A 16,141-nucleotide genomic window follows, 5' to 3' on the forward strand; every position below is an offset into this window, starting at 1 on the left:
AGCTGCAGAAGCCTTTCACAGCTGGCTGCCTTGGTGTCAGGGTTCCAACATTTTTTTCACTGGGTCTTAGACCTCTGACACTCTGAACTTCCTTCACAGAGATCAGAAATACCAGCAAGACTAAGACATTGTTTTTATTATCTATTTCAGCTTGAGAATTTCCAGTGAAATTTTCAAAGGTACAATAACTAAACCAGAGTTTGTCAAGGCGATGTTTCAAAACAAAATGCATCAACTTGGATGAGTAGCAGAGTGTTCTAATAGAGAGAGAGAAGGAAAATATTCTCATGCAGGGTGGGGAAAGCACAGACAAAATGGGGTCTGATCTTTTTCTCATGGAAGTTTTGCTGTGGATTTTTGTGGATGGAGGATTTGGCCCCTTATTTAAGCATCTCCTGAGAGATTTTGCAAGTGGGAACCTCAGACGGTAAGTAATTCATCCCAGGGTGTGTTAAGAGCAAGAGTAACCAGCAGCACAACCACACATAGGCATTAGTTACGTTCCTCCTGGCATTCTTGTTTGATCTTCTGGGATATTCACAGCCACACAGCAGAGGGCAGATCCGAGCTGGGTCTCTGTGCAGCCCTCGGGCAGTGTTTGGCAGGTGCTGTACCACAGACACTGCTGCTTCCACCCCCAGGAGCCATTCCACCCTCCTGTAAGAGCACAGGGCCACTCTGTTCCTGCGGTGCCGTGGTGGAAAGTGGGATACAACTCTTTCTGCACAGTTTACTTACTGCAGACACTTGGAAAATGTGATAGATTGGCTTGCTGAAGTTGGAAGAGTGAGCTCTTTACTGGTGGCAGATCATTGGTGTGCTACGATCAGCCATACTGGGTTGTAATTCCCTTGAACTGAATAGGTTTGATGGCTGTTATATTCCTGTCACGGGGTCTTGATACACCCTCAGAGATATATGGTTGTGAAATTATTGAATTGGCTCTTGTTCTGTCACCTACCGGACTACTAATGCCCTTTTGCTAATGTGTGAGCTGAAATGCACTGGTCCATCCCCAACCATTGGGGGTTGGACTAGATGATCTCCAGAGGTCCCTTCCAACCCTGACCATTCTGTGATTCTGTGATCTCAGACGCCTTCAGAGTGTATTACTCTGACAGTACCATGTGTGGAGTTTGCATTTGGGTGCAAGACACGCAGAGCACATGCTGAATTTTGCATCTTGCTCTTCTGACAAGTTCAGAGAGATGAAGGCACGTTCCCTCCATCCTCAAGCTATTCACTTGCTTTGTTCTTCTCATCTCCAAAATCTCTTTCTCTGCAGCCCTTGCCATCTGGAACAGACTTTCTGTTCCTCTGCATCTCATCAACTTTCCATTTATTTGCAGTTTTCAGCTGACAAAATGTTGCCTCCGTTGCTGATGTCTCTTAATTTCTTCCTCCCTCATTGGCCTTATGACTTGATACTTGGCTTGTTTGAAGGGAATTGCACTGCCGGCTGTAATGGATAGCATATTGCCTTGAGTTATTGCCTGCTGGGATTAAGCGTCTGTAAATGGCTGAAGGAGTCTCGGAGACATCCAGAGACAACTGTTTGCACAAATATGTTACGCCCCTACATTGCGGAGGGGCTGGGTGTGTTTGTCCCTGATAAAAGATTGGCTTCTGCGCTTCATCTTCACTAGCAGCAAGAGGAGGAGGGAGCTGGGACTCCCTACGGCTTCTGCAGGAGAAGGGAGAAGCCCATTTGCTGTTAGAAATGGGCAAACAGGGCTTCAATTATATTTTTCTCACCATTTTTTGCACAATGGCTCTGAAGCTGAACTGTGTTAGCTCCATGTCTGTTGCAGGGCTTGGATATGTTGTTACAGCAGCTGTTGTGCTTTCATCTGTGGTAAGTGATGACCATCACAATTAAACATTGAAAAACTTTTGGTTTTCAATTACTTATGAGTCATACTCTTTTAACTCTTTGTGAGGAGTTTGTCCAATTTTATAGTGGGAGTTTGGGAGAAACGAAGTCAGGCTGACTGGAGTAATGACGATAAAGTTTGTTGTTTTCCATCTTTGTTTGATATCTAATTTCAGCTTAGGAGTCACTTTGGTAGCTAACTTGCTATTTTGCTTTCTAGTTTGTAACATTCTTTATTTCTGCCTTGAAAGCTGAGCGTATTGTACTTTTGTCCATCATCTACTGTGAACTACCTTCTTTGTCAAATTATTGGATGCTTCTAATATAACATTTTAATATTTTCTTCCCTGTTATCTGATACCACTCAAAGGCATGCTGTAATACACGGACAAACTTCCTTTCCGAATATGATAGAAATGTTTTATTTCCTTTCAGTATTACCAAAGTGAATTCTTTTATAATACAGTTATAAAAAAGTGTTCATTATATTTGTTAAAAGAATGGATTGCATATTGTTAATACGTTGCATTAGTATGACAATAAACATATTAAACCAAAACTGCAATGTCCTTAGGACAGGATGTTGTGTATATTAGTGTAATTCCTATAAGGTAGCAGTTACACAGAAGAACTGAAGTAACGTGACAGAACAGAAGAGATGTAAGAAACCTGTTAATTATCTCTTTGATGATATTCACAACATTTTCCAGAAAGAGCTGAATAAGATCACACAGGTTTTAGGAAAACTGTAAATAATGTTTATGCAAGATGTACAACACGTACAGTTAAAAGGGGTTTATTTCCTACAGTCTTGAATGTCATGCAGCATTTATGGAAAAGAACAGTCATGACAGGGATTAGTCTTTCACTGATGTGCCATATTGAAAAGCTATAAGTTAGTAAAGAAAATATGTAAAGTAAAAGCAAGAGAAGTAGACAAAAACCAGAAAAGAGAGTCTAGGAAAGAGTAAGTCAGGAATAAGCCAGGAAGTAGAGTTCATTGGAAGTGAAAATTAACAGTGATCAGTTGAGAGTGATTCTCTCCCCCCACTCCCCCTTTTTTTTTCCCTTCAAAATTCAGTGCAAGAGAAAAAAGGAAACTTTCCAATATAATTTAAACATGCGCTTTCTTGTGCTGTGCCTATTGAACAACATTCTCTGTCTCACCCCTAGCCTGTCAGCATGGTGGAACACGCCGAGTTTTCGAAGGCTGGGAAGGAACCTGGCCTTCAGATTTGGAGGATTGAGAAATTTGATTTGGTACCAGTGCCAAAAAATCTGTATGGAGACTTCTTCACAGGAGATTCCTATCTGGTGCTGAACACCATCAAACAGCGGAGTGGGAACCTCCAGTATGACTTGCATTTCTGGTTAGGTAAGTCTGAGGGGAGTGCCCCTGCTGAACTGAGAGACCAAAGTGAACTCTGCTCCTCTCACCACACCAGCCTTGTCCAGTAAGTGTTACCCAAGGTAATAAAAAGGAGAACTGGCAGTACAGTGAGTATGCAAGTTTGGGTACATATGGTGCTACTCGCCTTAAATATTTGAAATGGTTTCTGCAATAGTGAGTACAGCCATTGCTGTACCTAGAAATAGCTTTTTCTGATCAAGATGACAGAGTAAGTCCCTGTTCTCCAGAGGCTCACAGAAAAGACAAGATCTCAGATGAAGGAGGCGGCTGAAATCCTTTCTGTTTGAGAGGATGGAGGTCCGTTGTTATCCTCCTGACTCAATGACTGGGATTTTTCCCCCCGAAGTTCAGAACTCCTAACTGGCCTTCTACAGTAAATGCCACCGAGTAACATGGCGAGGCTTTCTGCACATCCTGCAAAACTGAGGCTCATTGACAATATCATAGTTAAAGCTATGTAACATACTTATGTGGTGGCTTGTCATATCTGCCATCTGTCAATAGGTTTTCCACACCAAAGAGCTCCAGAGAGGCAAACTGCTGTGGAACTGGTGCCCTGCTAGTATCTACAGCCTTTGTAAAGCCTGATACTGTCTCCCTGCAGATTCATCTGTCTGCGTTTGCTCTGTAGCAAGTTTCCTTCCAGGACAGGGTGAAACGGTTAAAGAAAAGTGAATGATACCTATCAAAGAGGCACTGTGAAGCAGTGAGGCTGCAGCAGTTAAGATGGTATTTTAAGCCTTCCAGAAAAATAGACAGTTTATACTGCTGTTTGGAGTCATTATTAGAAAAATTTGGAAATGGTTATTCTGCAGACCTTCTGGAAAGCTAAACTTCCCAGTAATCTGCTTTCTCCCTGGTGTTTTTGCACAGTTGAATGTAGCAGCAGAAACCCTGCATTCCCTCCAAGTTGTTGTCTTTTCATTTCTTAGGAGATGAAAGCTCTCAAGATGAGCGTGGGGCAGCTGCCATATTCACTGTCCAGATGGATGACTACCTTCAAGGGAAGGCTGTTCAGCATCGTGAAGTGCAAGGCCACGAGTCCTCAACTTTCCTGGGGTACTTCAAATCTGGCATCAAGTACAAGGTAGGTGATTACTGGGTCTTTATACTGCCGGGCTGAATCAAGTTTGCAAGAAACGGCGTCTTGTCCACTGCCCAATTCTCAGAAGAATGAGAATTACCCTTTTTCCAGTTGCTTAAAAACCATTCTCAACCAGATGTTTTCAATGAGTTGGAACTGACAGGGTGGAGAACAGCAGATCCCAGTGGGAGAGCTTTGGCTGAATTAATAATACACAAGCAAAGCCCCAGGAAACTTTAGGAATCGAGGTTTTGTTTTTCTTTGAGAAGCAGAGGAAAGAACAGTCCCAAGACGTCTGGAATGAATTTAAGAAACAGCAATCTGAATTAATGGGAACGCCTACCCAATAGATTTAATTTCTCCCCACTTACATAACAGAGTTTGACCTTCCCAGTCTCTCTTTCTGTGCTTAGCCCACCTCCTTAGCACATGTAATGTTTTGGTAAAGTAGATGAATAGTAGTGGGAGTTACTCTTCCATGCCATTGCAGTAAAGTGGAATAGAAGAATTAAAAACATACAGTCAAGAACAGTTACATTTGTTAGGAATCCAGTGACACAAGGAAAGTGATATCAGGTCAAGTGCTTGCAAAGTGCTTACATTTCCTCATGTCTAAAACTTTCCTAGTCTTTCTGTTTTGCTTATTTCCCACTCATTTGTTGTTATTTTCATTCATTTGAATTTGGTTATGCTTTTTTTGAGGATAACTGATGGGAGTCCTGTTGCCTACATTGATAAGTAATTCCAAGTATCTCTTTGTCAGCAGACAACGTGAATCCTGAGGTTGGGGTAGTTTCTGGTAGGCAGATCACACAATACACATGGAAATACACTTTTCACCCCACCAGTCCTATTAAATCCTTTTAATACCTCAGCTTATTGTGATCTTCTTCAGATTTGGAGATCTGCAACTGGATTGCATCAGTGTCCCTTAGATGCTATGGGAACGGATAGCTGGGATGTATTGATAGATATATGCTATACAGAAGCCCTGCCTGAGCAAACTAGCTCACTCTGCAAGCTGCTCCTGACCCTCCCTCCTGTGAGAGGCAAAAACTGCTCACCGATAGCAAATCAGTAGGGTTTTCATTTTTTCTGAAGCAACAGCATAAGTGTGAATTGTTCATTTGTTTTCTCTTAGGCTGGTGGTGTGGCTTCTGGCTTCAGACACGTGGTTCCCAATGAAGTAACTGTGCAGAGGCTTCTGCAGGTGAAAGGCAGGCGAGCAGTCCGAGCGACGGAGGTCCCTGTGACCTGGGACAGCTTCAACACAGGGGACTGTTTCATCCTTGACCTTGGCAGTGTAAGTACCATGTAAAAGACAGGTTTAGCAGATTTTCAGGAGCATGAGATATCTGATTAGTTCAGGTAAGGATTTTTTTTCCCCACTCTGTTGAAGCTATCTATCTCAAGTGTTGAGCATTCTGAAACACTGTTTAGCCAGTCTAACATCTTTCAGCCCCAGCCATACTGCCCTCTTGTCTAGAGAGGGGGTTGTTAGGCTCTGACAACTGCATGGTCTTTCTCTTTTCCCTCAGAACATCTTTCAGTGGTGTGGCTCCAACAGCAACCGCCAGGAGCGGCTGAAGGCCACTGTGCTGGCCAAGGGGATTCGGGACAATGAGCGGAATGGTCGCGCCAAGGTCTACGTTTCAGAGGAAGGATCAGAGCGGGAGGAAATGCTTCAGGTTATTCGCTTTGTGCATTTGTCTATGCTGGAGTGGGAAGGGTGGTATGTGGAAGAATGGGTGGGATGGGTAGGTAGGCTCAGTAGTGTGTGTCTTTACATATGAAGTGTTAGTGATATAAACACTCCATTCAATGCAGACTTGTTCCTCTGCGTTGCTGGGACATCAGAATATATTTTCACTGTTGTTGATCTAGAAGTTTCTTCTACTTGTTCTTGTGGCTGGAGCATCTAGGGAACAGAGATCCTCTTGGACTGGCTGCTAATGTTTTCTCTCTCTCACAGGTCCTGGGACCAAAGCCTAGTTTACCAGCAGGAACTTCTGATGATGTCAAAACTGATACAACCAACAGAAAGCTGGCTAAGCTCTATAAGGTAACAAGAAACCCTGACAAATACCCTGGTGGAGAATGGAGTGATCTTTGCACAATCAGATGGAGCTGGAATAGCAGAGAGGAGCTGATCTGATCTGAGTTCCACTTCTGCCTCATTCTGCTGCTAGCTTTTTATGAAGTTTATGTATGAACCTTGGTTGCTTACACTGCATACTCACATGCTTTCTATTGTCCTTATCACCACTGCTGACTGTAGTGAGACAGCTGGGATTTTCCAGGAATTTTTGAGGGAATGGCAGTGTGTGAAACAAATGGGGAAAAAAGGAAGTTTTCCTTTGCGTTATCAGGCATTGTGTTAGGAAGACGACAGGAAAGAACTAGAAATAGTGAGCCCAAGAACCCCTTTCTACATCCAGTGAGTGTGATGAAGCAATGATTTGGAAGGCAACATTTCCCATCAGCTAGTGTAAGTGTAGAAGAATGTACAAGACTTTTGGGGAGGAATCTTCTTTACAGCAGTCTCTGGTAATGATGTAGTGAATGTCAGCCAAGATGGTTTGTAACGTGGACCTTCATCCATTAATAAGTACTCAGACTATTAAACCCACTTGATATGGGGAGGCCCATTCACAGTTCCCAAGACTGTCCCCTCTGGTTCTTGAGTGCAGTTGGTTTGCTTTAGAAGATATTTCTTGGCTGCTCGTGCACCAAGGATATTTACCGTTTTGGATCAGTCTTTCTTTGGTCCCAGCAGTGTCTGCTTTGCTAGAATTGCTTGAAATCCTCAGAGTAAGTGTTATGTTTTTGTCATACTGTTGCCGTGTCAAAGGTATCCTGTTTGAAAAACAATAGTGCCTGAGGCAGCCAGTGCATTCAAATTTATTTCCCTTCCACTCCCTGAGTTTTGGACTATCGCCATGAAGCTGGAGGGGAACAAATGATGCCTTATCTCATCTCCCTGCTGTGTTACTGCAGGTCTCCAATGGTGCTGGGAACATGGCAGTTTCGCTGGTGGCAGATGAGAACCCCTTCTCCCAGGCAGCCCTGAGTACAGATGACTGCTTCATTCTGGACCATGGCACAGATGGAAAGATCTTTGTTTGGAAAGGTACTATAGAGATGCAGGTGAAGCTGATTATGCATGTGTAGGATCTTCATCCAGTTACCAATACCTGTTTCTTTCAAGCCAGGCAGGGGAGCGTACACCTGGTGGTGGTGGTGCTTTTCAGGGCTTTTCAGGTTCGGATAGCATTAACAATCTCAGAAAAGCACTCTTATCTGAAATGTCAGGTGCTTAGGTACAGGGTCTTTAGTGTGGAGAATTAAAGGGAGGGTCCTGGCAACCAGAAGGAAAATTAATTTAATATCATGAGTAAAAAGGCAGTTGTGCTCTCTCAGCCATAACAAAAAGCATAAAAGAGATACTGAAAAATTGTCATTTGCTGTTTGGCATCATCTGGGTGGAAGGTAGGGCCCTTCTGTTGCAAAAGGTAGAGGTATCTGGGACAGTTTCTTCTCTGGGTATGCAGAACTTTTTCAAAAAGTTGACCTCTTTTCTCTCTATTTTCATTAAAGGCAAGAGTGCCAACTCTGAAGAGAAGAAGGCAGCACTGAAAACAGCTTCTGAGTTCATTGATAAGATGGGTTATCCAAAACATACCCAGGTAAGGAGGTGCAGCCCACCTGTGCCTAACCCCTATACACCACTGGGGTTACTTTCCTGCCATGCAGGCCACAGGCTCCAGAGTCACGGCTCATGTGAAGTGTCCATAGCAGTCTTCCAAGTAGCTCCTGTTTTGGGTGATCTGCTCTACTGCAGGGAGATATTGCAGTGTTGCTCCTGGGGTAACACTAGCTTTAAAATAGCTTTTACCCCAACACAACTGGTATTTAACATTTCTTCCTCTCCAATACTTTATTACCTTTTCCATGACCTTCTCCAAAGCATGAAAAAGAGAAGGCATAGATAAACCTGCCCTTCTCGTTCTTAGGGAGATGATTCCAAAGGCTTAACATCGCTTCAGCCTTCCTTAGAACTCACCCAAGACTGACTCTGCATCCTGTGCAGCATACTGAGACCCACGGTGTTGGCTGTGATAGTGTGGACCTTCCAGGTGTAGTTACACAGAGGCTTAAAGACTGAATACCACTGGCTTGAAAGAAACAGATCCCATCAAACTAGTGGTCACAAGCATCAGAAAACATGGTTTGTGAATGTGTCTTTTCTCTTGGAAAAGACCTGTCCCGTATGGTAATAGCTGGAGGTTGATTGCTGGCCCTGTTGTGTCTCTGATTATGGCTTCAGTGAGGCCTGACATTGCTCTTAGTACCACATCTTGGCACCAAGCGTTTCGCTGCTGTCATCTCAGAAGAGCTGTACCAGGCAGTTCTCTGTCAGCCTGAAGCCAGGGCTCAGGTGGGGCAGGGAGTAGCCAGTGCTGGAGCTGCATGGGATGGGGGCAAGGCTGCTCCTGATGGGCTGGTGCATTTGTTTCAGGTCCAAGTCCTCCCTGAGAGTGGTGAGACACCTTTGTTTAAGCAATTCTTCAAGAACTGGCGGGACAAGGACCAGACAGAAGGTCTGGGGCAGGCTTACGTTTCTGGTCATGTTGCCAAGATCGAGAAGGTACCTTTCGATGTTGCCACTCTGCACGCCTCCAAGGCCATGGCTGCCCAGCATGGAATGGAGGATGATGGCTCTGGCAGGAAACAGGTGAGCAGTGTCAGAATCCCTTTGGGAAGGTTTCCAGAATTTTCTTTGCTACTTAATGGCATTCCTGCAAGAGCAGTGAGATAAGTGGAGGCCTGAGAGTCTGCAGTTTTGTAAAAGCTGGGGCAATTTTTAAGACCAGAAATAGCAGCAGGGTCTTGAGAGCCCTGCAGCTAAACAGTATAGATGAGCTGTTCATTTTGACCCCAAAATTTTCCTGGGGGCAATGCTTCACTCAACAGTGTGGACCCAGACTTCTTCATTCCTTAGGCTTCTTCTCCCTGTTATCCTAGCTGTTGCCATCACGCGTGTGATGGGCGATTGTCTCAGAGCATCTGTCTCATGCACCTGGATATGTGCATTTGTGCACAGAAGCAGTGGGGGAGGTGGACTTGGAAGTGCTGAGTACTGCCCAAAAGCTCCCACGGGTCCTCACCAACATTAGACTTTTCAGAAGTCCCTGGTAAAGCCTAAAAGCTCTGTTCCTGACCGTCTGACTGAGCGAAATTGAAATGATTATGTGAGGTACAAAACGGGCATCAGAGCTGGCAGTGCGAGTAGTCTGAGTCGCGTTTTCTGCAGTGGTTCTGACAATTCTGATGAGGGTTTGGGAGGTCGGGAGAAGCTGAGCGTGCCCCGCTGCCGGGCTGGGGCGGGCAGCCCTCGGCCGCGTTCCCCAGCAGGTGGGGCTGCAGGACCACAAACTCGGGGAGGATGAACGGGGAAAGAAAATGGAACAGGAACGCTGTTAGGACAGTCTGCTTATTCTGCAGTCGCCTTGAACTCAGAATATTTCTGCTTCTCTCCTTTTTTAGATTTGGAGAATAGAAGGCTCAGAGAAAGTGCCAGTGAATCCTTCGATGTACGGCCAGTTCTACGGAGGAGATAGCTATATTATCTTGTACAATTACCAGCATGCTGGAAAACAGGGACAGATTATTTACACTTGGTAAGAAAGTTTGCCTGATCTGAATCAGGAAGCACTGGGGCTATGTGGGGCTGAGAGTCCACTTCTTCAAAAAAGGATCACTGCTAGTTCCCACTTACAGAGGATCCTTGGGGGATAAAATGTCACCCCGAGTAACCCTCCCTTGCAAACAAAACACTACCAGAGATCTGGATTGTTTTAAGTGTGACAATGGGAGGAATTACTCCACTAGGTTGCTTGGGGTTTTTTTCCTTTTTTTCTTTTTTCCCCGAGTAGGAGTTATTCCCTTCTTTGGATCAAGCTGAAGTTCTTTTTGCGGACTTCCTACATCTTTTGAGACCACTGTAACTAACTTTTGATACTCTGCCACCTCAGCTGGTGGCTTGTGGCTGCTGCTGTTCCCAGACAGTTCCCTTACAGAGTTTCTCAGCAGGCAGTCTCACAGTGGTCTTCCTCCTGCTCGTCAGCAAGCAGAGAGGGCACAGGCAAGCTCTCTAACTGAAACCAGAAAGGATGCAGTCTGTGTAAGGGGCTGCTTGTGTAGTTCCCGACAACAGTACCAACAGGCATGTTTTTAAACTAGCTGCTAGAAAGATAATGGGAGATAAACATGAAGACTAAAGAATCTGTGTTTATTATCTAGAAAACTTTCCTATCTCCCTCTGTAATCACTGTGTTACAATACAGGATAATGAATTTCACCCTCATGTTGACTGAAGTGCTGTAGATGTTTAGAATCATAGAATCACAGAATGGTTTGGGTTGGAAGGGACCCTAAAAATCATCTAGTTCCAAACCCCTGCCCTGGGCAAGGACACCTCCCACCAGCCCAGGTTGCTCCAAGCCCTGTCCCACCTGGCCTTGAACAACTCCGGGGATGGGACAGCCACAGCTTCTCGGGGCAACCTGTGCCAGGGGCTCACCACCCTCACAGGGAAAAAATTCTTCCTAATACCTAATCTAAATCTCCCCTCTTCCAGTTTGAAGCCATTCCCCCTTGTCCTACCACTATATGCCCTTGTAAAAAGTCCCTCCCCAGCCTTCTTGTAGGCCCCCTTCAGATACTGGAAAGGGCTCTAAGGTTTCTGTGGAGCCTTCTCCTCCAGGCTGAACACCCCCAACTCTCCCAGCCTGTCCTCCCAGCAGAGGGGCTCCAGCCCTCGGAGCATCTTTGTAGCCTCCTCTGGCACCACTCCAACAGGTCTGTGTCCTTCTTATGTTGGGGGCTCCAGAGCTGGACACAATATTCCAGGTATGGTCTCCCCAGAGCAGAGCAGAAGGGCAGAATCCCCTCCCTCGCCCTGCTGACCATAGTTCTTCTGATGCAGCCCAGGATGCAGTTGGCCTTCTGGGCTGCCAGCACACATTGCTGGCTCATGTTGAGTTTCTCATCAGTCAGCACCCCCCAGGTGCTTCTCAGGGCTGCTCTCCATCCATTCTGTGCCCAGCCTGGATTGGTGCATGGGATTGCCCCAGCCCACGTGCAGGACCTTGTACTTGGCCTTGTTGAAATAAGTGACAAAGTAACCTCGTAACGGTGGTAACAAAAGTTTTCCTTACCTCCTCTTGATCTCTGTAAGGTGTGTGTGGGGGGGGGTAGAAAGGGCTGAAAATAAACCTGGGATTTTGCCTTGTCTTTCAGGCAGGGTGCTGATTCCACCCAGGATGAAATTGCAACCTCTGCATTCCTCACAGTACAGCTGGACGAGGAGCTGGGAGGCAGCCCTGTGCAGGTAAAAAAACCACACACAACCAAACAAAAAGCAAAAAACCCCAACACTGTGGGAATAAACAAGATAAAAATATAGTTATGTGAAACCAGTTGGCATTGGTCATGTAATGACAGTCTCCAGCTGTGGTGTAGGCGTTGTGAAGAGGCCGTGTGTCTAAACTACGCTCTAGCTGTATTATTCAAGAAAGTTTTACAACTCAGGTAGAAGATAGGAGATTTTTTTATGCCTGTTACTTGTTACCTCTGTGCCAGTGGATCACTCATCAATTAAAATGAAATAGCAATTGTGAGCTCAGTTTAAACACTGGTCTGTTTTTGTGCGGGAGATAATAGCTAAGCTGGCGTGACCAGCTCGGTATTATATGAAGATTACAGCTGGAAAGATGGTTGTAAGGGCCATTTGTAGCATATCTTGTGCTACTTTTTAGCAGTAGCTTAAAACTGACAGCAAATTCCTTTTTCTCTAGAAACGAGTAGTGCAAGGAAAAGAGCCACCTCATCTGATGAGTATGTTTGGTGGAAAGCCCTTGATTGTGTACAAGGGTGGAACCTCCAGGGAAGGGGGCCAGACAGCACCTGCTGAAACGCGGCTGTTCCAGGTCCGATCCAGCACTTCGGGAGCTACCAGAGCAGTAGAGGTACGTGGAAAGAGAGTCAGCTTCGGTGCTGCTTGCTATGACGGGAACATGACCCCTTGGAAGAGAACAAAGGCCAAACTGAGCTTTCTTGTTTAAACTGAAACACCCTTTGAAAACTTCACAAACTACCAAAAAGTTCCTGTTTTTCGGTGGATGAGTAGTGCTAATCATTATTTCCTAATTAGTTTATAAATATCACCTTGAATACATTTAAGCCATTTTCTCTTAAGTCCCCACTAGATGCTGCGCATACTACGAGACTTTTCAGACTATTGAAACCATGCGGGTCTGGCCATTGTAGCTAGTTCTAAGGCTGTGTGACAACTGTGCTTAAGGCAGAAAGTGCTAAATACCCTATATGCAAATAGAACTTGTGCCAGGACACAGGTTAAGAGCCCCACTCCTTTGAAAGAAAATGCATACGTAAACCCCCGGTGCAACAACAAAAGAGAGACTAAATCCTGGTTAATGGCTACAGGTGGGTCAAGAGCACTGTTTTATGTCTGCAGCGATTCCTAAATTTCTGGCTTCAAGATGGCATGGCCTTGTTGATATAGAGGAAATTACGTTAATGATTGATCAGCCTCAGCAGCAGGGCTACTGCTCTGCAACCATCTCCCCAGCAAGTTCTTAAATCTCCTGTCATAACCCTAAAGACTGGCAAAATGACGGATCCACTCTTGCCATAGATCGTATGGACCTGTAGATTACACACAGGAATACACATTTATTTACTCTTCTCATATGACTCTTAACTCATCACTCAGATACAGGCAAATAGGCAATGGATCTTACAGCCTCACATGCTTGTATGGAATATCTTGTTTGCAGTTTATTCAATGATAATTACCGATTTTTATTGTGAAATAATGGGCTCTGCGTAGAGGATGATTGCATCTGACAAGTGCAATGTTCGCTCTTTTCAGCTGGATCCTACTGCCAGTCAGCTGAACTCCAATGATGCCTTTGTCCTGAAAACTCCCTCTGCTGCTTACCTGTGGGTTGGCCAAGGTGCCAGCGATGCTGAGAAATCGGGAGCACAAGAGCTGCTGAAGACACTGGGAGCTCGCCCAGTACAGGTTTCTGAGGGCAGAGAGCCAGGTGAGGGAGGCACAAGGGAGTCTGAGATCATTTCTGTGTAGTTCCATGTTCTCAGTACATGGATATTTGCTTTTGCCTCCCGGAACAAGAAAATGTGGACGTAGGCACAGAGGGGCTTCTCCAAAGTCTCTCTGTTACGTTTAAAAGAGCACTTGTGTTTGTAGGCCTTTGGGACTTTCTGACATAGACGAGCACTTCAAGTCCTACCAAAACTGTACTCCTACTGTGGTTTCCATGTCTAGTTGAAGCATCAGTGTCTCCTTCTCTTTTTCAGATAATTTCTGGGCAGCTTTGGGTGGAAAAGCTCCTTACCGTACCTCTCCCCGTCTGAAGGACAAGAAGATGGATGCTCACCCCCCTCGTCTTTTTGCATGTTCCAACAAGAGTGGACGCTTCATTGTGAGTATCTGAGAAGATTATCAATTAATTCACTATCCAGCTGACTAAGCTGGGAGAAACTCAGTCCCAGTCAGCTCTGAGCCACCCGACAGGCTGTTACACCTGATCTTCCTTTGCGGCGCTGCCTCCAGCAGGAAAGCATTGGAACCATTTTTCCGCAGAGAAGGCAGCAACTTTCTGAAGCATCAAACAATCCTCCCCTGGTTAACAACTAGCATTCAGGCTGCTCAAATTTTAACTCGTGAATCTCTCAAGTAAAAAGAGGCAGCAGTACAAGCCTCGGGCCTGAGTGAAAGGCAGTTTCTCTGGGTAGACAGAGACTGATTTTGTGTTCTGTGCTCTAAGAACACTTGGGTGACATAGCCTGAGTTGCACGGTCAAATACCATGCCAGTACCTAGCTTAATGCATCTCACCGATGAGGTGAGACTAGAACCTGTCTGAACTGGATTACTCCTGTAAAGGTAAAATAGTGTTTGAAGTATGTGCTCATCTTAACCTTATGTTTTCCAGATTGAAGAAGTTCCAGGAGATCTGACTCAGGATGACCTTGCTACAGATGATGTTATGCTCCTTGACACGTGGGATCAGGTATGTCACATCTACCCAGTGAAGAGAGGAGCAAAGAACAGGCACAAATTGGCTGTAGATGGAGACCCAAATTGCAATAGCTGGAGGAGGAGCTGTTGGATTAGAGACCCCTTTCATCTTCAGGCTTGAGAACAAATTGCCTCATGACTGATGTTGAAGAGAACTTACACCCAGAACTTGAGCAGAGTCGGTGTCCTGCCGCCTCTTTGGTCAGCTGAAGGGCTGAAGAAAACGGCTGTTGTGCATCGTCTGCCCTCCCCCAGCCCAGGAACTGCCCCTGGGCAGTGCCCCTGTCCCGCCAGGGGGGGACTGTGAACCCTGCGCAGGATTCAGCAGTTTAAGATACTGCCACAGTTTCTGTATGTTAGTTGCTATGCATATATCAGCCAAAAAGCAACTTAGAGATGAATTTTGTATGTTTTATGTAAAAATGTTCAAACATTTACAGTTTTTCCTGATGTTAAACTGGTGTATAATTTGTTCATGGATCTAGAATTTCTGCAGATAAAATGCAGTCAAAAAGCTTCTCGTTATTTACCAATAGCTTTAGTCACATAGGTCAACAAGCAGGCACACAGACTCGAGTATATTCTTGTGTGTCACACTGTTCACCGAGACTTTGTCTAAATTATGCTTTCTTTCATAACGAGATTGACTGTTGCTGAAATAATTCATATGTTGTTTTTTTATCTTGAGGTCTTTGTATGGATTGGGAAAGATGCCCAAGAAGAAGAAAAGACTGAAGCTTTGAAATCTGGTAACGTCACATTTTCCTCTCTGAACTAATCGTTTGTTATTTTCCTACTATGTGATCATAAGCATGCAGTTTAATATACTAAGAATCATGCCTTAATCACAACATAAAATTCAATGTTGTGATCAGTCAGAGATAAAACTTCTCAAGAAAGGAGGATCTCTAAGCTCAGCAGGAGGGCGTAGCGCTCAACCCCACTGTGCTCAAGCCCTAGCAGTGAGTGTCCTCGGGAGGGTGAGGGGGTGTAGCCTGCCACTGGGTTACAGCATTCAAGAATCCTGATGTCACTTTTCTACAAACAAGTTCCAGTCTTCTAACAGGTGTAGATAAAACCATGGAATGAAAACTTTTGGGTTTGGGTTTTTTTGTTTGTTTAAATGAACAATCTGAAATTATATCTCTGACATCCATTTAGCTACAATTATGCTGTTTCAGCTTTTGTTCTGCGAGACTTGTACTCATGAGACTTCCCTCTACTTGTGTGTTTCCAGCTAAACAGTACATTGAAACTGATCCGGCCAACCGAGACAGGAGAACTCCCGTCACGGTGGTTAAGCAAGGGTTTGAGCCGCCAACCTTCTCCGGCTGGTTCCTGGGCTGGGATGACGACTACTGGTCTGTGGACCCTCTGCAGAGAGCCATGGCAGACGTGGATGTCTAAGTAACAAGTTTTTTCTTTTTTTACATGGAGCAAGTTTAGTGCCTTCAATGCCTTCAAGAGCTACTTCCTCCTGCAGGATGCATGTTAACAGGGCAATGATGTTAATAGCCAATTAGCTGTGCAATAATTACCAAAAACAATCATGACCAGTCATTGACCCTACTCCCTGCTTTGATTATATTTAATACAATAAAGCTTGTATGGAATATGTGAAGAATAGAAACGGTGGGGTTTGTTA

General features: G+C 44.9%; 1 protein-coding gene across 1 annotated transcript; it reads left to right on the forward strand.

The window, feature by feature from the left end:
* The first annotated feature begins 1,656 nt into the window (after window positions 1-1,656).
* GSN (gelsolin) lies at window positions 1,657-16,126 on the forward strand. The gene is made up of 17 exons (XM_082492840.1): window positions 1,657-1,855; window positions 3,047-3,248; window positions 4,217-4,371; window positions 5,510-5,671; window positions 5,907-6,056; window positions 6,341-6,430; window positions 7,366-7,498; window positions 7,966-8,054; window positions 8,888-9,103; window positions 9,916-10,049; window positions 11,671-11,761; window positions 12,228-12,398; window positions 13,325-13,499; window positions 13,774-13,898; window positions 14,411-14,488; window positions 15,185-15,245; window positions 15,734-16,126. Exons 1-17 carry the CDS (start codon window positions 1,721-1,723, stop codon window positions 15,901-15,903), a joined length of 2,337 nt encoding a protein of 778 aa, XP_082348966.1. The 5' UTR covers window positions 1,657-1,720; the 3' UTR covers window positions 15,904-16,126.
* Window positions 16,127-16,141: the final 15 nt, after the last annotated feature.

The sequence above is a fragment of the Vanellus vanellus genome, assembly GCF_965231255.1.
Source record: "Vanellus vanellus genome assembly, chromosome: 18".
NCBI classification, from domain to species: Eukaryota; Metazoa; Chordata; class Aves; order Charadriiformes; family Charadriidae; genus Vanellus; species Vanellus vanellus.